The sequence below is a fragment of the Thermobia domestica genome, chromosome 13 (assembly GCF_964235325.1).
Source record: "Thermobia domestica chromosome 13, izTheDome1.hap1.1, whole genome shotgun sequence".
In the NCBI taxonomy this organism is placed as follows: Eukaryota; Metazoa; Arthropoda; class Insecta; order Zygentoma; family Lepismatidae; genus Thermobia; species Thermobia domestica.
Genome location: NC_137466.1, coordinates 192123633 through 192147711, shown reverse-complemented (window position 1 = coordinate 192147711; position 24079 = coordinate 192123633). Strand labels below are relative to the sequence as shown.

Genomic DNA, 24079 nt, shown 5'->3' with positions numbered 1-24079 from the left:
TTTTGTGTTTTACATTTTGAAAAGACTGAATCTGTAGTTACAGTGCAATCGTCTGTGTGGAGAATTTTAAGGAGACGCTCACAACTACGTCCTTATCGTTTGCAGTTGCTACAAGCACTAAAGCCTTCAAGCTACGGTTTACGTGCCAACTTTGCAAACGAAATGTTGCAGCATGACGATGGAATTTTTCGGATTGTGTCGTCTTCAGTGATAAATCAACATTTCACCTAAGTAGCGATGGGAACACTCATAATGTTCGCATCTGGGGGTCACCAAATCCCCACGAGATGGTTCAGTTGCAACGAGACTCCTCTAAATTGAATGTGTTTTGTATCATATGTCGGCGGAAAGTCTATGGGCCTTTCTCGTCTATCGACACGATGTGTCCCGTGTGACGAATGGTGCTCACATTGAACACTTGTAGCAAAAACTGAGTTGCTTTTTCATTTGATGTATTATTTTTAATTGTGCGTTAAATGTAATAAATGCTACAGAGCCTAGTATTCATTAAAACCCTAGTATTCATTTTGAAACACACTGTATTAATTACTTTCTAAATGTTTGATGTAGGGTTGTCGATGAGACGAGACACAGCTCTTCCAGTATAAACAAATAGTCTTTCCGAGACAAGATAGCCTCAACTTTTGGCTCGTAAGCAATCCTACTTTGATGTTATTCACTAAAGATCTAAATGCGGTGGGAAGCATATGGAAGATCCTTAGAAAAGTATTAGCCAGTGAATCAATTCATATAATCCATCAATTATGAGCGTATTTCCAAAAGTTGCCGGTCTGACCCTGTAATATCGCGCAGCTGATCCGTCCCGCGCATATAGTGCCGTCTATTATGGAAACAAAAAATTACTAGTTTCAATTGTAACTGTCAGTTCGTTGGAGACAGTAATTTGAATCAGCCACTGTCGTTGAGCATGCATCCTGCATTTGTTGGCAAGGCTGCAGTGCTAAATCTGGGTTGTAGGGTGGGTTCTGAATTACCTCGAAGCCACAGCCTTGGCAACAACAGCCGTGTGAAATGGAACATTGTCATGTAGTAGGCGAGCTCAATGCACAGCGTGACTCAAATGAGTGCCACCAACGAATGGACGGAGCTGGATAGTTGAAACGTATACATTATTTCTTCCGTAGATGGCACTGTGTGACATTAATGGCGCGATATTTCAGTATGAGGCCGAAAGCTTTTAGGAATACACTCGTATCCATAACTGTGTCACTCTCAAGAAAGTGCGCTATTTTTTTAAAGGTTTATTTGTAATGGATGCTTCTTATCATATATGATACAGCTATTCCAATACTTCTCTCCGTAGAATATTTTCATATATACCGTTTTCATAGAAAAAATTGTTATTGGAAAATTATTTAATGTGAGGTCCCGATAATTGTGACCCACGCTTGCCTGTCGTTAAAGATTGTGGTTTGTGATATTTTGTGCCGTGACAACACCACCATGTAAACACCAACGCTGAATAAGAAGTATATTGTTCTTGAGTAAATCCTTTATATGTACTTTTCCACAGAAGTAATTGAAGCTCACATACATGCATTTTGTTTTACTTTCAGGCGTTAAACACCAGAACATAATCTGCGATGGTTGTAAGAAGCATGGCATCGCAGGGATGAGGTGGAAGTGTGTCCGATGTTATGATTACGACCTGTGTACTCATTGTTATATGGCGGATAAACATGATACCAGCCACGTGTTCCAGAGGTTCGAAACAGCATCGTCCGTGGGGTAAGTTTATCTTGTACGAGCACATGAATATATATGTAATTTTATTGTAATTCGGTTGGTTGATTTTAAGTTTAGCGTCTCTTTCAGCAGCAAGGCTATATGAGACGGGACTTACTGATTAACGTGGAATCCGAACCACATGAGCTCCCGCCGGGAATCGAACCCGGGTCTTCCACGCCAAAGGCGCGTGCGCTAACCGTTTAGCCACGAAGGAGCTCTTTATTGTGATTGATATACAAGTACATATGTAGATGGTTTCCCACAGTAATGTGTACGAAACCGTAGCTTATTCCCACCAACAGACAAATTTCTTCGGCGGATTTCCCGGATCCACCCGAAAACTAACATCAACAGTAATGATACGATTGGCCTATCCTGAATGAGTTGTTGTATACGCCATATACAGCAGCCATACGACGATAAATTAAGCGTCCTCAAATTTAGGGTTATTATATTTTGAAATGCCAAATGCGGACTAATTTCCATCTGACTAACCGAATAATATATAAACATTAACTTACCGACACAAGAATGATAAGTTTTATCCTGTACTTTCATGTTCGTTTTTAAAAATACCATGAAAAATAACAGTACAAGGATACTGACACATGTTGAGCTCATTCGTGGCTAAGCGGTTACCTTTGGCGTGGGAGACCCGGATTCAATTCCCGACAGGAGCTCATTTAGTTCGGATTCCACGTTAATCAGTAGGTCCATGTCTCATATAGCCTCGCTGCTGAAAGGCACGTTAAACTCACTAACAACTGTATCATGTTGACTTTAACCATTCATAGTTTTCACTAGAGCTGATCTTTCTTTGACATTTCCTTCTTTGAATACAATATTTACATGTGAAATGTCTGAAATTGAATGGACAATACACCTGAGCTTAGAAAATGCGAGTAGATCAGGAAGTTTCGGAAAATGTTTGCCGACAGAAATGTTTACTCTCAAAATGCGGTCATGCCCGCATAAAAACGCTAACATATAGTAATCCTACACCAACTCCCTCAGCAGTCAAAAACGCACCTCCCTTCGTAGTTTTTCTGTGCCCACCTCCATTTCTAATGTTGGATGAACACATATCGTGTACTTTAGTTCAGCACACTCAACACGCGATTGGTGTCCACGTGCAAGCTGACAATGTGCTTTCCAGGGTCCCCACCAGATGTCAGTATCTGTAACAAACACCAGCTTTACTCAACTACACTAAAGTTTATTAACACGACGTGGAATGTATACGTCGTGAGATGTTATTTGTTTTTATTTCACTGCCCCTAATACATTTCCTAGCTTTTTTTTTCAACTCAAAATCGAAACCGAGATAGATGAATTAAAAATTGTTTTTCTAACGTGTGTTTTCTAAAGGGTACTTGTGAATTCACTCTTTTTTTTCGCATTAACGAAAAGGAAAGAGTAATATTAAAATTTCTCCGTCTATTTATTCAGCACTTAGACAATATTACTTAATAAAATAGTTTGTCAAATCGATATGATCCCCGTTTTCAAAGAAGCATATTCAAGGGAATTTTGATGTAGTCTTAGCGAGCGAACTGGACAAGAATGAAGAACATTGATTAGTTTACTCATGTAAATGTTGCACTTAGTAGAAAATTACACAAAGCAATTTTAATATTATCTTTGATTTTCGCAGTGTTTAGAATATTGAGAAAAAATGAAGAATTGGGGATGGGATGGGATTGATGCTTTTAAATTTTTTTACAATAATAGTAACAGTATCCTATCTTAAAATTAAAATTATGTAGACGCATAAAAGGATGACTCAAATTAACAAAAAATTGGCTACTTACCAATATATCCTCCCGTGGGAAAAACTAAATAGCTATTCTCCAAACGTATCGGAACAACAAGCTAGTTTCATTTTCAATGATAAGGTAACAGGGATAGAAACGGATAAGAGAAATATGGTATGGGAATAGGAATACATACCAAATGAGAGTAACGTAAAAATGAGTACCAAAAAGAACAAGCAGAGCGCAATGGAAGAAAGAAAAGGTTGGGTTTGAAAGAAGCATGGTGTCTATGCTACGTTACTGTTGCCAGAACCAAAATACACATCAAAGATAGGTAGCAAATTTTTCAGTGTTGCCAGAATCTAGATTTAAAGTTGACTTATGTTTATGAATAAAGAACGATTTTTTTTCTTTCTGACCCAATTGCATTAACCCGTTTTATATTATGTGTGTGGTGCTTTAGGTGAAATGACAACCCCAACGTACTGACATACCCTTTTGTTGTGACTTTTTTTGAGTGTCTAAATGTATTCTTTAATTCGGGTGTTAATATTGCGCTTGGTTTGACCTATATATGAAAAATCACATTCATATTGACCACGATAAATACCTGACTTATTTAATGGATCAATAAAAGTAGCTTTTAAAGCCGGTGAGATGCTTTTCGTAAACGTTTTGAAGGGATACTGGAAGCAGATATGTTATATTTTGCAAGAACACATTGAATTTTTGTCGATAATTGTGGAAAATATGGAATTCCTATCCAAGTTTTTGTTTCTTTGGGAATAGCTTTTTTTTTTTTTTTTTTTTTAATCTTGTACCGATCTACGTGTTTGATTAAACCATTTTTGTAAGATACGCACTTATAACCGTTCTTTTGTCCTATTTGATACAAAAATTGTATTTTATCATTAAGATCACATGGACGTGATCCACATGGATCACATGGACGTCACATGGATTCAAATTAATAATACCCTATGAAAGAAAATCTTCCAAATATTAGCCTTGTACAGTGATGGGTAAGGTGACTGTTAATGTATGAAAGTAGTGGGTTTTCGATATACTTTCCTTATAAATGTATTATGCGCTTGGATGATCGGTACATCAAAAAGAAAAACAGTTGTCAGATTCATGTTCGAGAGTGAACTTCAACCTAGGATGCTGATATTTGTGAAAATATTTGTGAATAGTATTTTCATCATGTACAGGTAGTAAAATGTCATCGGCATAACGATAATATCTAATATACTTAAATGTATTCTCTTGTAAAATAGACGTTTCTATCTGATTTAAATTTGTCAGTATCAGAAATAGTGTGTTTCCCATGGCTAGACCATTATTCTGAAAAAAAAAAAAAAAGTAATGATCTTCAAGTTGAAATACATTAGTTGTTAAGCAAATCTCACGTAGTTGTAATAGAAAATGAGTTTCATAGGTAGATGCACCATTTTGTAATACGTATCCTATCTTAACCATTTGCACAAGGGTATTCGTAAATTGCTTTGTATGATGATATACAAGGTGTGATCAAAAAGTACAGTGAATGTAGTTGCACAGTGCCATCTATCAATGTTGTATCCATTTCAACTAGTAAGCCCAGTAACCTAAACGTTTAATACAGTCAGTGTCGAGTTTCAACAAGTTGTGGACGTTAGTTGGCTTCCAGAGACAAAATAGTGAGGAGGTGTTAAGAGTGTCTGTTGTGCGCGAACAGTTTTTGTTCTAAGCTTCAAAAAAGTACCAGAGAAGCTCACGAAATGTCAAAATCAGTGTACGGCAATTAAGCAGTGGCATTGAAGAATGTTTACGAATGGTATGAGTGATTCAAAAGCGGCAAGGAGTCTGTTGAAAACGAGCAACGATTGAGACGTCCTTCGACGTCAAAAACAGATGAAAATGTTCAAAACCTGACACAAATGATTTGTTCTAATAGGCGAATGACTATCCGAGAGCTTTCCGAAGAATTAAACATCTCGTATAGGTCCGTGAAAAGCATTTTAACCGCCGATTAAATGGGAAAATGGCTTCCTTCTTTACCAAAAATCCCGCCGTGCCACAACTTGCTTTTGATCTGCGAGTTTTTGGCCGAAAAAATATTCCTGCTTGTCCACATTCGCTGTGCTCTCCAGGTATAGCACCATGTGATGTCTGGCCTTTCCCGAAAGTTAAAACGATGCTTAAAGGGAAACGTTTTGACACCATTCGTGACATTGAGAAGGCCACGATAGAGCAGTTAAACGCCCCTCCAAAAGAAGCCTCCAGAAATGCTTCCAGTCATAAATTCAATGTTGGGATAAGCATATTGCTAGCTAAGGACAGTACTTTGAAGGAGATTAAATCAAATTCCATGTAAGCTTATTACTTTGTTTCTAATAAGAGTATTCACCGTATTTTTTTGATCACACCTCATATACAAGGAAAACTACACGAGAGAGTATAGAACGCATTATAATGATTTGGATTTCACCTTAACCTTTATTTTACGGCTTGTCAGTACACTGCCAGAATAGTAAATCCGTTCTTTCCCGCGTGGCACTGTACTGACACAGGCGAAAGGTCTACTTTGACCCGCGAGCACACCGGTTGAGAACCAACGTTTTTGGTTCCTTTCACTATGGACTATCTCTTCATACAATAAGGCACATCAGTTAAAAAAAAAAATATATGTGTGCTCGCGGGTCAAAGTAAACATTTCGCCTGTGTCAGTACAGTGCCACGCGGGAAAGAACGGATTTACTATTCTGGCAGTGTACTGACAGCCGTAAAATAAAGGTTAAATTGTAGATTCACGTGTTATAGCCTTGGTGTAGAAAAGGAACGCTAAACTTAAGAGACAACGACGACTATAAAAATCAAATTACTTGGGCATTTTTTATTATCTAAATACTTTTTTTAAAAAAAATTTATAATCAATTTGTAGGTATAAGAAGCGAGAATTAACTGAATGTTATATATTATTTAAACCTTCCTAATTGATATTTCAGTGTGGAAATGGCTCCTAGGAAAGGTGGCGCAAAGCTCCAAATGAAAGGAATATTTGTTGGTGCCAAAGTTATGCGAGGTCCTGACTGGGATTGGAATAACCAGGATGGCGGTGAAGGTAAATACAACATAGGTCAAACATATTAGCAGAAATAACTATATTCCATAATGCGTTCGTATTTGATTTGTTTTTACTAATGTAATAGTATTTTTCATTTAAGAGTAATATTATTTTTCCTAAGTCATACCACACCTTTATATAATGCATTGTTAGAAAGCGGTTTGTGGTAATCGTATCTTCCAAAATTATATTTGGAATCTGTACCAATATATGTTAAAAAGAGTGTAGATAAGTTGAGTAAAAGTAATCATACGAAAGGTAGATTTGGATAAGGGCTAATGCAGCAAATCTGAAATTTTACAGAAAAGTTGTTAAGATTTTGTTCTCTCAGTCGGTTTGTACGTCTTATCTTTATTATGTCGTATACTCAGGTGAGTTTTCTGTGAACTCGAGTTCACATTCAGACATAGTCGTTTATGCAAAGAAATGGATTTTGAAGAAAAAGCTACGTAAGCCGTTATCCAAATCAGTCCTTCATATATCTATATTCAAAAGTAAAGATGCAACTTGGAAAGCAGAAACAGTAAGAACCAGAAATTTCTTTCTCAGTATCTGATATACTACACAGCTCTTTCAAATCCAAATCAAAAGACAAAGAAACATATAAAAAAAAAAAAACCCTCGACAGATAAACAAAAATCATGTACATAATTTAAAAGGAAACAGTACGAACATTTATTAATTTAAATAGATAATACGAGAATCAGGCTCTTACACAAGCATTTATTTATGTAAGTCTTTTCTTTGGTTGTAATCCGTCTTTGTAATGTGTTGAGACACTATTTGTAAACCCTGTATTAGACTGTAGAATTCTATCACTTTATCGTTGATTGATTTCAATCACAAGCTGTAGAAGTAATTCTTTAGCCTTAGAAGCAATGCATTGTTTTTCATTAAAAAATCAGATTTATATCTTTTGTATTTAAGGTTAGTGTAAAGGGACAAGTTTTGCCGATAGATGTCACTACAATCTTCGTATCTCTCCCATGTATTTTTTACCTTTCACGAAAATTTACAATATCTTTTACAAATTTCAACCTAGAGAGTTCAAGTTTTTAGAGAAGGAACTTCATAACCTATCAAAGGGAACAATCCGTGCCGATTTTTTATTTAGAATTATCTTTATTGTTGAAACAGTTCCATTGTTAAAGATTTAGATACCCATTTCAACAATCAAGCAATTTCACAATGAACAAAATACTAAATAAAAAATCGGCACGGATTATTGCCTTCGATAGATTATGAAGTTCTTTTTCTAAAAATTTGAAGTCTCTAGGTTAAAATTTGTAAGAGAAATCGTGAATTTTCGTGAAAGGTAAAAAGTATATGGGAGAGATACGAAGACTGTAGTGCCATCTATCGGCAAAACTTGTCTCTTTAAACCAACCTTAAAGAAAATTTCCCTGTAACATTTCGTATTGGAAGTGAGTTCGTCCCTTATCCGTAAGTTCAGCTCCAAAAGCCTCATTTGGATGCCCCAAAGAAACTATACTGCATGTTTTATGATAGTCTGGTAATTTGTATAAAGGGAGATAGAACCAGTTTCTGTGGTAGCTTGTTCTTGAGATACTCCGTCTTATATACTTACTACTCTTTTAAATTGGAGCAGCTAGTTTCAGTGTGTTGGGAGAAAGCTAGGACACTGGAAGTAATAAATGATGCAAAACACCATCACAGAATAATTGTTTTTCATTTTTCTAACGTTAATAAATACAAAGTAATTTGACATTAGCTATGATTAGAGGCACGAGTTTTTCGCAATGCGCGATAAAACGAAATGCGTCAGAATTAAATAATTTTCAGTTTCTTGTCGTTTTATATTCTATGTGTATTTTCATTGGTTTCCGTTGCGCGATAAAACGCGAAATTAGCAGTTTTGCGCGAAATTTCTAACAATACGCGATATAACGCGAAATTTTAAAGACGGAACGGTAGAACATGGCATGAACGGTGCATTTTAGGTGATTCGGACACGGCTTTAGAGAACATGTTGCGCGTTAGCTATCACCATCTTTAAGTTTTACGTCCCACGGTTATGCCGGTTAGGCTAAAGGAGACGATGATGATGAGAAATGAAATTGTGGAATGAATGAAGAAAGGGGAGGAAACGAGAGAACCCCGAGAAAACCCACGAACACGGTGTTTGTTCACCACAAAGTCCACACGGCGCGAGCTGGGATCGAACCAGGGACCCCAAACACCGAAGGTGAACGTTCTACCACTGAGCCACCGCGCCCCCCAAGCTAGCTATCACCATCGGAAATTTTCCTGCTCAGTAAGTTTATTTACTGATTTTCCTTAAGTTCGATTTTTTTAAAAATATATAGTTTTCTATAAGTGAAATTTACAATGTCAAGTGAAATATTCAGTGTATTTTATTTTTAGGTAATTAATGGTGTATTTCTGTAGTGATCTATGAATAAAAGGAACAATTGTAAAAGTGTCAGGGTATATGCTTTTCAAAACAGCTACAAAAAGCGGAACTTTATTTGGAAAATGCGACAAAACGCGAAATATGAAAAACAAAACTCGAAATTTTCAAATTCTTAGAACAAAAATACTCGTGCCCCTAGCCATGATGAAAAAAAAAAAGTTAAATTTACCCAGGTGTGTAGGATTTTAAATTACAGTTAGTGTGAAAAAAACTGAAAAAAAAGCACAGAAAAACTCTTAAGTAGAGTATAACACACGAGCGTTTATGGAACACATTGTAATACCTTAAATTACTTATCTAGTGATGTTCCTCATTAATGTTCCCTCAAATATTTTGAGTGAGCCACTCATCCTCAGGGGCACACAATGGCTTAAATTCTTTTTCACAATATGAAGATCGTGTTGTGAAGTCATTTTATGCCCCTGAGGACGAGTGGCCTAGTGCTTCACTCGAATTACTAGATGGGTAATTTGAGTATGTTCTGTAGTTTATCTCAATCCGTTTATTACCGAGTACTGACATGGTAGTGACAGCAAATTCATATGTTTTGTAATTTTCGTGCTTTTTACTGAGGATTTATTATTGACGACGACGACGACGACGACTACTACTACTACTACTACTACTACTACTACTACTACTACTACTACTACTACTACTTCTTCTTCTTCTTCTTCTTCAGAATATATTGATTGATTATAATTGGTTGCTTGAGATCAGTAAACAGAGGAGGTATCATATTGTCAGTATAATTAACGGTAGTTAACAAAACAGTTTGAATTAGTGCGTTAGCACATTTATCAAGTAGCAAACAGTTGTCTTATATTATTTTGTCTGTTGCTTTGCAGGTAAAACTGGTCGTGTCATAGATATTAGAGGATGGGACAATGAATCAGGACGTTCTGTAGCGAATGTTACGTGGACGTCTGGCTCAACAAATGTGTATAGATTAGGCCACAAAGGGAAAGTAGATCTGAAGTACGTCCAGGAAGCCTCTGGAGGACCTTACTACAGAGATCATCTTCCAATTCTAGGTATGTAACATACACTAGGATATATATGTTTAAAACCAAAAAAACACAACCACATGTTGTTAGCGCGCACCCATCTTACAATAGTCTTTTCTGCTGATTTCGCTGTAAATGTTAAGATCTTCTCTACTATTCAAAATCTATTACAATATATTGTGATAACAAACATCAAAATGCGTGAAAAAGGTATACTTGCAGATAGATACTATTCCTGGATAATGATTACAACCACAAAATTCCGGTTGTAATGAAATCATGCCGGAATTTCGTAAGTAAAGGGGTTCGTTATTCATGTACACTTATGTCCAAAATTATTGTCGCATGTCTATAAATATGTTGTTCTAGGAATATAATTTGATAACGAATTCGCCCGGTATTTCTTATAATGTTAGTATGTGTATAATCGGCAAAGACATGTCTGTGGCAAATTTCATCTCAAAAGAGCAGTAAATAAGAACAATAAACAAAAATAAAATTTTCTTGTTCATTTAGCAACATTTTGTTTTACTCATTCTAATTTTCGTATTTATGACTCTTTTCCTATGAAATTTACCACAAATATACATTTCCCGATTATACACATAATATCAGAGTAGTAGGGGTCGACGTATATTGAGCCGAGTCAGCAAAAATTTTTGTGACGTCATAGGTCAAAGGTCAATGACCTTGGCCCGGGGTCAATGACCTAGGGGTACCTAGGACCACCCCCTCTAAATTTTGGCAGGGGTACCTTGGACCACCCCCTAAATTTTGGCAGGGGTACATAGGACCACCCCCCTTAAATTTTGGAAATTGCCAAATCTAAAAATTTGGTATGGTAGCCTAGGACCATAGTATGTACCTCTATCAGTATTGGGTGTCTATGTCGTTCCCTTTCATGGGTAAAAAATTGCCAAAAATTCAAATTTCGGGGGTTTTTGACCTAATTTATCCCCTTTGATGAAGTATTATTACCCTATATAGTTATATGGACGTATACAGGGGTCCATTACCTTTCATAAGACATGGGTATATTAATGCACCCCTTGACAAATTTGGGAGGGGTACCTTGGCCCACCCCTTAAATTTTGGAAATTGATCAATTTAAACATTAGGTATTATAGTATAGGACCCTAATATCTATTATGATAAATTTGCGTGGTCCACCTCATTCCCTTCTAGGGGTACAAAATTGCCAAAAATATAAACGTAAGCAATACGTTATACCACGTGTTTGGTTTTTGGCTCAATTTATCCCCTTTGATGAGGTGTTATTATCCTATATGGTCATGTATAGGGGTCCATTACCTTTCATAAGATATGGGTATATTTGTGCACTCCTTTAAAAATTTGGGAGGGGTACTTTGGCCCACCCCCTTAAATTTTGGAAATTGCCCAATTTAAACATTTGGTATTATAGTACCGGATCCTAACATGTATTATGATAAATTTGGATGGTCCACCTCGTTTCCTTCTAGGGGTACAAAATTGTCAAAATATAAACGTAAGCAATACGTTGTACCACGTGTTTGGTCTTTTGGCCCAATTTATCCTCTTGGATGAGGTTCTATTACCTTATATGGTTATATGGTTATGTATAGGGGTATATTCCCTATCATAAGACATAGGTACATTTGTGCACTCCTTTAAAAATTTGGGAGGGGTACTTTGGCCCACCCCTTAAATTTTAGAAATTGCTCATTTTATATATTTGGTATTATAGTACTGGACCCTAACATGTATTATGATAAATTTGGGTGGTCCACCTCGTTCCCTTTTAGGGGTACAAAATTGTCAAAATATAAACGTAAGCAATACGTTGTACCACGTGTTTGGTCTTTTGGCCCAATTTATCCTCTTGGATGAGGTTCTATTACCTTATATGGTTATATGGTTATGTATAGGGGTCTATTCCCTATCATAAGACATAGGTACATTTGTGCACTCCTTTAAAAATTTGGGAGGGGTACTTTGGCCCACCCCTTAAATTTTAGAAATTGCTCATTTTATATATTTGGTATTATAGTACTGGACCCTAACATGTATTATGATAAATTTAGGTGGTCCACCTCGTTCCCTTTTAGGGGTACAAAATTGCCAAAATATAAACGTAAGCAATACGTTGTACCACGTGTTTGGTTTTTTGGTTCACCCCTTGGATGAGGTTCTATTACCTTATATGGTTATATGGTCATGTATAGGTGTTCATTTCCTATCATAAGACATGGGTACATTGACGCACCCTTTAAAAATTTGGGAGGGGTACCTTGGCCCACCCCTTCATTTTTAGAAATTGCCCAATTTAAACATTTGGTATTATAGTATAGGACGCTAATATGGATCACTATAAATTTGGGTGGTCCACCTCGTTCCCTTTTAGGGGTACAAAATTGCCAAAATATAAACGTAAGCAATACGTTGTACCACGTGTTTGGTTTTTGACCTAATTTATCTCCTTGGATGAGGTCCTATTACCTTATATGGTTATATTGTAATGTATAGGTGTTCATTTCCTATCATAAGACATAGGTACATTGGTGCATCCCTTTCAATTTTAGGAGAGGTACGTACCTTGGCCCGCCCCTTAAATTTTGGAATTTTTTTGATTTAAGCATTCGGTATTATAGTACAGGACCTTAATACGTATCATGATAAATTTGGATGGTCCACATCGTCCACTTTCATGGGTACGAAATTGCCAAAATATAAACGTAAGCAATACGTTGTACCACGTGTTTAACATTTTGACCCAATTTATCTCTTGGATGAGGTCCTATTACCTTATATGTTTATATGGTTATGTATAGGGGTCTATTCCCTATCATAAGACATAGGTACATTTGTGCACCCCTTTAAAATTTGTTAGGGGTACCTTGGCCCATCCCTTAAATTTTAGAAATTGCTCATTTTATATATTTGGTATTATAGTACTGGACCCTAACATGTATTATGATAAATTTGGGTGGTTTACCTCGTTTCTCTTTCATGGGTACATGTTATATGGGTATGTACAGAGGTTTATTACCTTTATATGTTTATGTTCCCTTTTAAATTTGGGGAATTATCAAATAACAAAATTCGGTAAACCTTTTTCTAGGACCCATTGTAGATGTTGGTGTTCCTCTTATGGCCAAATATTCAAAATTTAAAGGTTATTGACCGGCTTTATTATTGAATAAGTACAGGATTTATTACTTTTTCATAACACACAGGTGTATTTGTGTACCAATCTTAAATTTTGGGAGGGGTACATTTCTTATTGTCATATCAATAATTGGTAATGGTTCTTAAAATTGGATAGTATCTCATTCATTGGGTAAATCATTGTGATCACGTAATCAGTTATTGACCTATGATGGAATTAGGAGTCCAGGACATTGGAACATTGAAACTTTGTAGGATAATTTGAGAATTGCGTCATTGGTTTTGATTATTCCCGCCAAATATAAACGTAAGCAAGACGTTGTACCACGTGATTGTCCTTGATGAGGTAGTGTACAGGGATTCATTTCCTTTGTTGTGGTACTTCTTAAGTTTGAGTACACACACACTTCTAGAAAACAGCTGGTTCTACTCAGGTAAACAATTGACGGACATTATTGACATTATTGAACATATAATGATATGATTAACTCTAAGACTTAGGTATATCAAGAGAAGTATTCTTTAAATTTGGGAATGGTGATAAACAGAATTTTAACATAAGGTGCGAAATTTGAAACAATACATTGAACTTTAGTCACAGCTCATAGTCTAAGATCATTGGTGATGATTGATTTGAAATCTGATAGCTAACCTTATTGAATCTTATGACTCATAGACGAAAGGCAATACATGCTACAACACTGGCAAAGTTATTGTTAATGCAATTTGATTGGTTGATCACTATCTTTCCTGCAATCTGATTGGTTGATCACTATTTTTCGTGCAATCTGATTGGTTGATGATTTCCAAATCTTTGCTGTATTCAGTTTTAAGTTTTGTTTAACATTTAAAAATCTTGGTTTCGTTCAACATTTTGCACTCACTGATAAATATGATCAAAACCGTTTATTTGTTAATCGAATAGTTAAAAACCGGATAAAGTTTGACGGTTAACCGTGAAACGTAAAATTTTTTTAGTTTGAAATTTTTTTTGCTTGAAACTTTGGTTTGACATTTTTTCGTTTCCAAATTTTTTTGTTTCAAAATTTTTTGTTTCGAAATTTTTGTTTGAAATTTTTTTCGTTTGAAATTTTTTGTTTGAAACTTTTTGTTCGAAAATTTTGTTTAAAATTTTTTGTTTGAAATTTTTTGTTTCAAAATTTTGTTTGAAATTTTTTTCGCTTCAATTTTTTTGTTTAAAATTTTTTGTTTGAATTTTTTTTTCGTTTCAAAATTTTGTTTCAAAGATTTTTGTTTGAAATTTTTGTTTCAAAGTTTGAGTTGACATTTTTAAAAGTTTGTGCACTTATTAGTAAAGAACTGGAACTGTTTAGAACAAAAACCTTTGACAACATTGTGGTGCAATAGTACACGTCAGAACCTGGGGTTGTACTTGAAATGAAAAAACACAATTCATTGAAATGGATCATTTTATTACACTCCACATACATCCATACCAGATAGTGGTTCTGGATATTGTCGATACAATGTATTTTGAACTTCTTGCACTAGTTTGTCTTTAGCGTATAATTTTAATTCCAGTTGAAGGCTTTTAAGGTCTATTGCAATATCAATTGATGGAAACTCAATGTCCATTTGATCACAAATAAACTGTTTATCAATACAGGTATGCACTAGCCGGAACTGTTTAGAACAAAAACATCTGGCAACGTTGTGGTGCAATAGTACACGTTAGAACATGATAATGCAACGTCATCAGTTTTGCATCATCGTTCGAGTTAGTATTCATGATAACGTCATTATGGCTACTTGTCTGCAGTTTCTAAACACACGTGATGTGATGAAATCATTTACCGATTTACAACAAAATGTACCTTATAGAATCTTAGCTAGCCAAATGATCCCTACAAAGTTTGGATTAAGAATCGTAGTGAAGCTTGAAAATGATAAGAATATAATTTTACCAGCAAGATATTTACCCATGGAAGCATCAAAACAAGAAGAACTGCTGCGTTTCTTAAATACTGGATCTGTATCTTTATGTTATAAAGGATTCTTGGGTCGAAGTCATCAACTTGAATTTAGTACACAGCCGGATTCGTCAGCCATTGTGATGAAATCATGAATCAGCAAATTTCTTTCCAATGACGTCAGCTGTAGTTGTATGAATTTGGTTGGTCAGCATGACGTCAGCAACTGTGATGAAATCATGAATCAGCACATTCCTTTCCAATGACGTCAGCAATAACTATAAATCAACCAATACACTGTCATCCCACGAAATCATTTGAGCAAGTGCTTTTCAGGAGGAAAGATGTGTACTTCTAACGATAAAGAGTTCATCTTCGCAAGCTATTATCCAATAAATATATTTCAAACAAAACATGTGATGATTGGTATCAGTGCTAGAACATTTGAACCTGTGATTCGATTGGGCAAAGCAGAACAATTTGGTGTACAACTGACCTGTGAAGAATGGCACGAATCGACCAAATGAACGATTATTTTCATGATGAGCTAAATGTGAACATAGTCAAATCATTAGGCTCAAATCATGAAGTGGTGCTGCGTACAGTCCTCGAAGAGAAGATGGTGCTGATACGTAAAAAGAGTACATTCCATGTCCCTCGCAACATGGTGTATCTATCACAAACGGAATGGAACAAATTTATCAGCGTATTTCAGTGTGTGAAACATGCAGTGGAAGTGTGCAACAAAACTAGTATATTCCTGAAAAAGTACTATTTTGAAAAATGTGTTATGCATATTGTACAACATGTATCTAGATATTGTGATGGTTGTCAACATCGTTCGTGGGTGCATACCTGTATTGATAAACAGTTTATTTGTGATCAAATGGACATTGAGTTTCCACCAATTGATATTGCATTAGACCTTAAAAGACTTCAACTGGAATTAAAATTATATGCTAAAGACAAACTAGTGCAAGAAGTTCAAAATACATTGTATCGACAATATCCAGAACCACTATCTGGTATGGATGTATGTGGAGTGTAATAAAATGATCCATTTCAATGAATTGTGTTTTTTCATTTCAAGTACAACCCCAGGTTCTGACGTGTACTATTGCACCACAATGTTGTCAAAGGTTTTTGTTCTAAACAGTTCCAGTTCTTTACTAATAAGTGCACAAACTTTTAAAAATGTCAACTCAAACTTTGAAACAAAAATTTCAAACAAAAATCTTTGAAACAAAATTTTGAAACGAAAAAAAAATTCAAACAAAAAATTTTAAACAAAAAAATTGAAGCGAAAAAAATTTCAAACAAAATTTTGAAACAAAAAATTTCAAACAAAAAATTTTAAACAAAATTTTCGAACAAAAAGTTTCAAACAAAAAATTTCAAACGAAAAAAATTTCAAACAAAAATTTCGAAACAAAAAATTTTGAAACAAAAAAATTTGGAAACGAAAAAATGTCAAACCAAAGTTTCAAGCAAAAAAAATTTCAAACTAAAAAAATTTTACGTTTCACGGTTAACCGTCAAACTTTATCCGGTTTTTAACTATTCGATTAACAAATAAACGGTTTTGATCATATTTATCAGTGAGTGCAAAATGTTGAACGAAACCAAGATTTTTAAATGTTAAACAAAACTTAAAACTGAATACAGCAAAGATTTGGAAATCATCAACCAATCAGATTGCACGAAAAATAGTGATCAACCAATCAGATTGCAGGAAAGATAGTGATCAACCAATCAAATTGCATTAACAATAACTTTGCCAGTGTTGTAGCATGTATTGCCTTTCGTCTATGAGTCATAAGATTCAATAAGGTTAGCTATCAGATTTCAAATCAATCATCACCAATGATCTTAGACTATGAGCTGTGACTAAAGTTCAATGTATTGTTTCAAATTTCGCACCTTATGTTAAAATTCTGTTTATCACCATTCCCAAATTTAAAGAATACTTCTCTTGATATACCTAAGTCTTAGAGTTAATCATATCATTATATGTTCAATAATGTCAATAATGTCCGTCAATTGTTTACCTGAGTAGAACCAGCTGTTTTCTAGAAGTGTGTGTGTACTCAAACTTAAGAAGTACCACAACAAAGGAAATGAATCCCTGTACACTACCTCATCAAGGACAATCACGTGGTACAACGTCTTGCTTACGTTTATATTTGGCGGGAATAATCAAAACCAATGACGCAATTCTCAAATTATCCTACAAAGTTTCAATGTTCCAATGTCCTGGACTCCTAATTCCATCATAGGTCAATAACTGATTACGTGATCACAATGATTTACCCAATGAATGAGATACTATCCAATTTTAAGAACCATTACCAATTATTGATATGACAATAAGAAATGTACCCCTCCCAAAATTTAAGATTGGTACACAAATACACCTGTGTGTTATGAAAAAGTAATAAATCCTGTACTTATTCAATAATAAAGCCGGTCAATAACCTTTAAATTTTGAATATTTGGCCATAAGAGGAACACCAACATCTACAATGGGTCCTAGAAAAAGGTTTACCGAATTTTGTTATTTGATAATTCCCCAAATTTAAAAGGGAACATAAACATATAAAGGTAATAAACCTCTGTACATACCCATATAACATGTACCCATGAAAGAGAAACGAGGTAAACCACCCAAATTTATCATAATACATGTTAGGGTCCAGTACTATAATACCAAATATATAAAATGAGCAATTTCTAAAATTTAAGGGATGGGCCAAGGTACCCCTAACAAATTTTAAAGGGGTGCACAAATGTACCTATGTCTTATGATAGGGAATAGACCCCTATACATAACCATATAAACATATAAGGTAATAGGACCTCATCCAAGAGATAAATTGGGTCAAAATGTTAAACACGTGGTACAACGTATTGCTTACGTTTATATTTTGGCAATTTCGTACCCATGAAAGTGGACGATGTGGACCATCCAAATTTATCATGATACGTATTAAGGTCCTGTACTATAATACCGAATGCTTAAATCAAAAAAATTCCAAAATTTAAGGGGCGGGCCAAGGTACGTACCTCTCCTAAAATTGAAAGGGATGCACCAATGTACCTATGTCTTATGATAGGAAATGAACACCTATACATTACAATATAACCATATAAGGTAATAGGACCTCATCCAAGGAGATAAATTAGGTCAAAAACCAAACACGTGGTACAACGTATTGCTTACGTTTATATTTTGGCAATTTTGTACCCCTAAAAGGGAACGAGGTGGACCACCCAAATTTATAGTGATCCATATTAGCGTCCTATACTATAATACCAAATGTTTAAATTGGGCAATTTCTAAAAATGAAGGGGTGGGCCAAGGTACCCCTCCCAAATTTTTAAAGGGTGCGTCAATGTACCCATGTCTTATGATAGGAAATGAACACCTATACATGACCATATAACCATATAAGGTAATAGAACCTCATCCAAGGGGTGAACCAAAAAACCAAACACGTGGTACAACGTATTGCTTACGTTTATATTTTGGCAATTTTGTACCCCTAAAAGGGAACGAGGTGGACCACCTAAATTTATCATAATACATGTTAGGGTCCAGTACTATAATACCAAATATATAAAATGAGCAATTTCTAAAATTTAAGGGGTGGGCCAAAGTACCCCTCCCAAATTTTTAAAGGAGTGCACAAATGTACCTATGTCTTATGATAGGGAATAGACCCCTATACATAACCATATAACCATATAAGGTAATAGAACCTAATCCAAGAGGATAAATTGGGCCAAAAGACCAAACACGTGGTACAACGTATTGCTTACGTTTATATTTTGACAATTTTGTACCCCTAAAAGGGAACGAGGTGGACCACCCAAATTTATCATAATACATGTTAGGGTCCAGTACTATAATACCAAATATATAAAATGAGCAATTTCTAAAATTTAAGGGGTGGGCCAAAGTACCCCTCCCAAATTTTTAAAGGAGTGCACAAATGTACCTATGTCTTATGATAGGGAATATACCCCTATACATAACCATATAACCATATAAGGTAATAGAACCTCATCCAAGAGGATAAATTGGGCCAAAAGACCAAACACGTGGTACAACGTATTGCTTACGTTTATATTTTGACAATTTTGTACCCCTAGAAGGAAACGAGGTGGACCATCCAAATTTATCATAATACATGTTAGGATCCGGTACTATAATACCAAATGTTTAAATTGGGCAATTTCCAAAATTTAAGGGGGTGGGCCAAAGTACCCCTCCCAAATTTTTAAAGGAGTGCACAAATATACCCATATCTTATGAAAGGTAATGGACCCCTATACATGACCATATAGGATAATAACACCTCATCAAAGGGGATAAATTGAGCCAAAAACCAAACACGTGGTATAACGTATTGCTTACGTTTATATTTTTGGCAATTTTGTACCCCTAGAAGGGAATGAGGTGGACCACGCAAATTTATCATAATAGATATTAGGGTCCTATACTATAATACCTAATGTTTAAATTGATCAATTTCCAAAATTTAAGGGGTGGGCCAAGGTACCCCTCCCAAATTTGTCAAGGGGTGCATTAATATACCCATGTCTTATGAAAGGTAATGGACCCCTGTATACGTCCATATAACTATATAGGGTAATAATACTTCATCAAAGGGGATAAATTAGGTCAAAAACCCCCGAAATTTGAATTTTTGGCAATTTTTTACCCATGAAAGGGAACGACATAGACACCCAATACTGATAGAGGTACATACTATGGTCCTAGGCTACCATACCAAATTTTTAGATTTGGCAATTTCCAAAATTTAAGGGGGGTGGTCCTATGTACCCCTGCCAAAATTTAGGGGGTGGTCCAAGGTACCCCTGCCAAAATTTAGAGGGGGTGGTCCTAGGTACCCCTAGGTCATTGACCCCGGGCCAAGGTCATTGACCTTTGACCTATGACGTCACAAAAATTTTTGCTGACTCGGCTCAATATACGTCGACCCCTACTACTATCAGTATTAAAAGTACATTACGAAGTCATTATCAAATTATATTCTTACAAGAAGACAGTTATAGGTATGCGACAATCAATTTGGACATGAGTGTACATACATTTGTAAAATCATTTCTTCCACATTTATCAATAATTTAGTTCTTCCAGACTCCTCATTCATATTCAAGAGCTAGAGTACTGAAACAAAATTATAATAACAATAAGTGAAGTTGTTTTGAGAAAGCATGTAGAGCAACTGGATACTAGTTTGTATCTAATATGGACCTTTAGAAGACAGCAGCTACGTCGGTTGAAGTTATTATCCAGGAAAAATATCCCAACCTTCGTTCGTTTGTTATGTGCTACGTAAAATGCAAACTGTACTTAATATTTTATCACGATTTGGATTTTAGTAAACCTTTATGTGTATATTCAGATTTAACAAGATCAGCAGCTTGTAAATGCATTAATTTGTAATGGATAGTTTGTAATGTGCACTTGTATTTATATATACTAGTTTGTTATTCTTGAATAAGTATTAAACAAAAATCAAGAGCCTAAACAGCTATACTTTTTTTTTTTTTTTTAAATATGTGCGAAAAGTAACATCCTTATTCTCTGAGTCATATTCTTTTATTTATTTAGTTAGTTTTATATATGAAGTTCAGTAATTATTTTTCTTCACCGAAGCGAGATCCTGTGTCAGTCATTTTTAAATGTAAACATGACATGTTACACGGTTTTACTTTTCCAAAAGTTAATAGATGTAGTCGACATCATTTTTTCTGTTGAATTCGAGAATGTACTGTAAATAATTTTTCTGAATTAGGTTCCAATTTTGAGAAAAATGGGAAATTCTGAGGAGGAAATCTCACACGGGAAATTTGTCTATGTAGGGTTGAGAACACTTATTTTAGGATTTAGATTTCTGGACTTTCGGCATCTATGGCCATTTAGCCCGTCACGAATGAGGGATGACGTCCCTCGGCGATCACACTATCTGGGGAAAGGGAAGGAAGAAATTAACCTGGGACCTATAAATTAGGTAACACCCCTTGACTGGTGTGAATGAGGAAAACTCAGGGAAACCTCATTCAAGATGGCTGGTCTGAAAAAGCTTTTTGCACTTTTTCGACTGAGTGCCCCCACTGGGAATCGAACCCAGGACCGCTCTCACCGAAGGTGTTAGCGATTATGTTACGCGGGGCCACAACAACAACACTTATGTTCAGAAGAACATTACTTACTATAAACCGGTGAAACATTACATAGAAACTGGCCTTCCCGTGGATTTCCATCACTTACTCCTCGAGAAAAATGTTGAAAGAAATGTTGACAAACATATAATGTAGTGTCATACAAGAAAAAAGTTATAAAAATGTATATATTCACAGATAAAGCCGTTTCATCCAAAGTACACCATGATGTGACAAAAAGTACATTATATTAAAATTGCTGTTGTTATTTTTATTGCATTGTGTACAATATTGCGTCGAGATTTGTTTAAATTACTTTAATCAGTGATTTGGCGAAGAAATACAATTACAGAACGTCATAAGGAAACAAGTAAGAAAATCTTTTTCTCTCCTCTGAGATTACTGACTTGACTATGAACATGTTGACGTGTGCAATAAAGTTGAGTAGTTAATAGCTACTTCCTTTTCATTTTTCGAAAGTTACAAACAATCTCTCAACTTCGTTTCGGTTCGTTTGTATAAATCACATCATACATTTCTTTAATAAAAGAATGCCCATAATTAAATACAGGATGTGGGAAAAATTACGTTATATCAAAAACATCAATGATGAAATTCTGATATTTCAGGTGTTTCTGTAGAGCAACAGGTTGGTGCTGCGAAGTTACCTGGGTCACCGCGGCACTTAACTTTCAATGTCGGAGATAAAGTGAAGGTGATGATGGCTGTGGAAACACTGAAACATATGCAAGAAGGTCACGGTGGTTGGAATCCTCGGATGTCAGAGGTGAGGATTAATGTTGTAGAAGACCAGGCTAATGTTACTTCACGACTCATCGTTTTAGTTCCAAAAGATTGTACTGTTGGATATTCCTTATAATGCTATAGATTCTCACGTATTCCAAGGAGACAACGTAACTCAGCTTCAGTCATTCACGCCCAACCAATTTAGGTTTCCCCGATAAATTGGCTTGTTTCAGTATGCTTACTGCAAAGTTGTACATTGAACACGTAACGAGCGTATAGCGTTAGAATACCCTGTAAAATTTGGTTTCCGGATTGGTATTATGAATTGTTCTTCATGTATGTCGCTTGCAAGTATACGTTGTTTCTGATGCAAGTATACCTATGTTTAAAGCACTTCGTCGTCAAAAATAATTTAAGTAAATTCGTTTGGATCTTTGTTCTAATTTTTTTAATTAATAGTTTCTCGATATCGGTTCCATAAATTCAATTTTATAGTTTATCATCATTATTCAAATGTGATACCGCAGTTTTCTTTTAATCTTTAGCCGAGAATGAAATAAAAACGAAATTTTTCAGTTTAACGTCCCACAATATATATACACAGGGTGGCCCAAAAGTAGGTATACATCCCTGCATTGATCAAGTATGACATTCTAGTTTACGAGTTTATTTGCTCCGGCTCTTCCGAGCTTAAGACGTAAGTAAAAACATATTAAGGGCCTTCACTACAGCGAAATTAAACTACCGCTAATTTTAGAGTTTTCCTGCAATAACTTCATATATATATATATACGAAAAGCAGAAACGTAGTGAACTAGACAATATGATTTTGCATATGATACCATTATCACAATTCACCTATCTGTTTTTGGTGTACCGCTATCTACAGAACCCGCAAAAAATGCTAAATCTGTCTTCAGTTCCAAGTCGAAAATAGATAGATGAGTTGTGATAAGGTATCACATGCAAAATCGTATTATCTAGTTCATTACGTTTCTGCTTTTCCAATATTTTTATTTGTTTTGAAGATATTACAGAAAAACTCTAAAATTAGTGGTAGTTTAATTTCGCTGTAGTGAAGATCCTTAAGAACAAATAATAAAGAATAAATCTGTCTGATGGATAACAATAAAAAATGATATAAAATGCAATGAGCTGATCAGTACGGTACTGTATACCTACGTTTAGGCCACCCTGTATATAAAAAGGAGTGACTGGAAGAAATGAAACTATGAACATGTCATCGAAAATAATAAGATTGACTTAATAAACTATGGATTAGCTACAGGCAAATATAAGGATAAATAGTAAGATGTTGAGAACCATAAATATGAATAAAAGAATGAAACAAGGAGATGGTTTGTCAACGACACTATTTATTATAGCCTTAAGCAGAGCCATAAGAAAGAGCTCCCTCATGGCTATATGGTTAGCAATGGCGTCTTCGGCAGCACAAAGGCTCTATTCGATTCCCGGGGACTTAATATGATGCGGATCACACGTTACACTTTCGTCCACGTCTCACATAGCCTTGCTGCTGAAAAGAATGCTAAACTCTAATCCAGGCAACCAACCAAGAGCCATAAGAAAAGTAGAGCAGAAGGAACTGCGTTCAATATATCGAGTCAGGTGTGTGCATATACTGAGGCGTAATAATAATTTGAAGAAGTAAACAGAAACTTGTCGACTTATATGGGAAATTAGAAAAAAAAAAAAAAAAAGTTGGGCTGACTGTAAGTGAAACATAAACAAAATATATGGTTATATCTGCATCAGAAACAAGAAAAAAGGCTGGCAAAATATAAACAGTAGAAAGAGAATTTGAAGGTGTGACCGCATTTAAATATTTAGAAAATGTAATAAAGAACGCAAACAAAATATACAAGTGCATTAGAGATAGAATCCAAGCAGAAAATAAAGTATATTTTGCACACCAGCTACTGTTTACAAGCACATTAATACCCCCCCCCCCCAAAAAAAAAAAGTAAAAATATCCATGTACAAGTCGTTAA

The 24079-nt window shown here is 35.3% G+C and overlaps 1 protein-coding gene across 4 annotated transcripts in view; it reads left to right on the top strand.

Annotated features, from left to right (window-relative positions):
- The window catches only part of mib2 (E3 ubiquitin-protein ligase mind bomb 2), a 253237-nt gene that overhangs the window by 193853 nt on the left and 35305 nt on the right, over nt 1-24079 (top strand). For all 4 annotated transcript variants that reach the window (XM_081737155.1, XM_081737153.1, XM_081737156.1 and 1 more), the window contains exons 3-6: nt 1578-1749; nt 6491-6606; nt 9892-10077; nt 21950-22107. In XM_081737155.1, coding sequence (XP_081593281.1) covers nt 1578-1749; nt 6491-6606; nt 9892-10077; nt 21950-22107 — 632 coding nt within the window. The remainder of the gene's footprint in view (nt 1-1577; nt 1750-6490; nt 6607-9891; nt 10078-21949; nt 22108-24079) is intronic.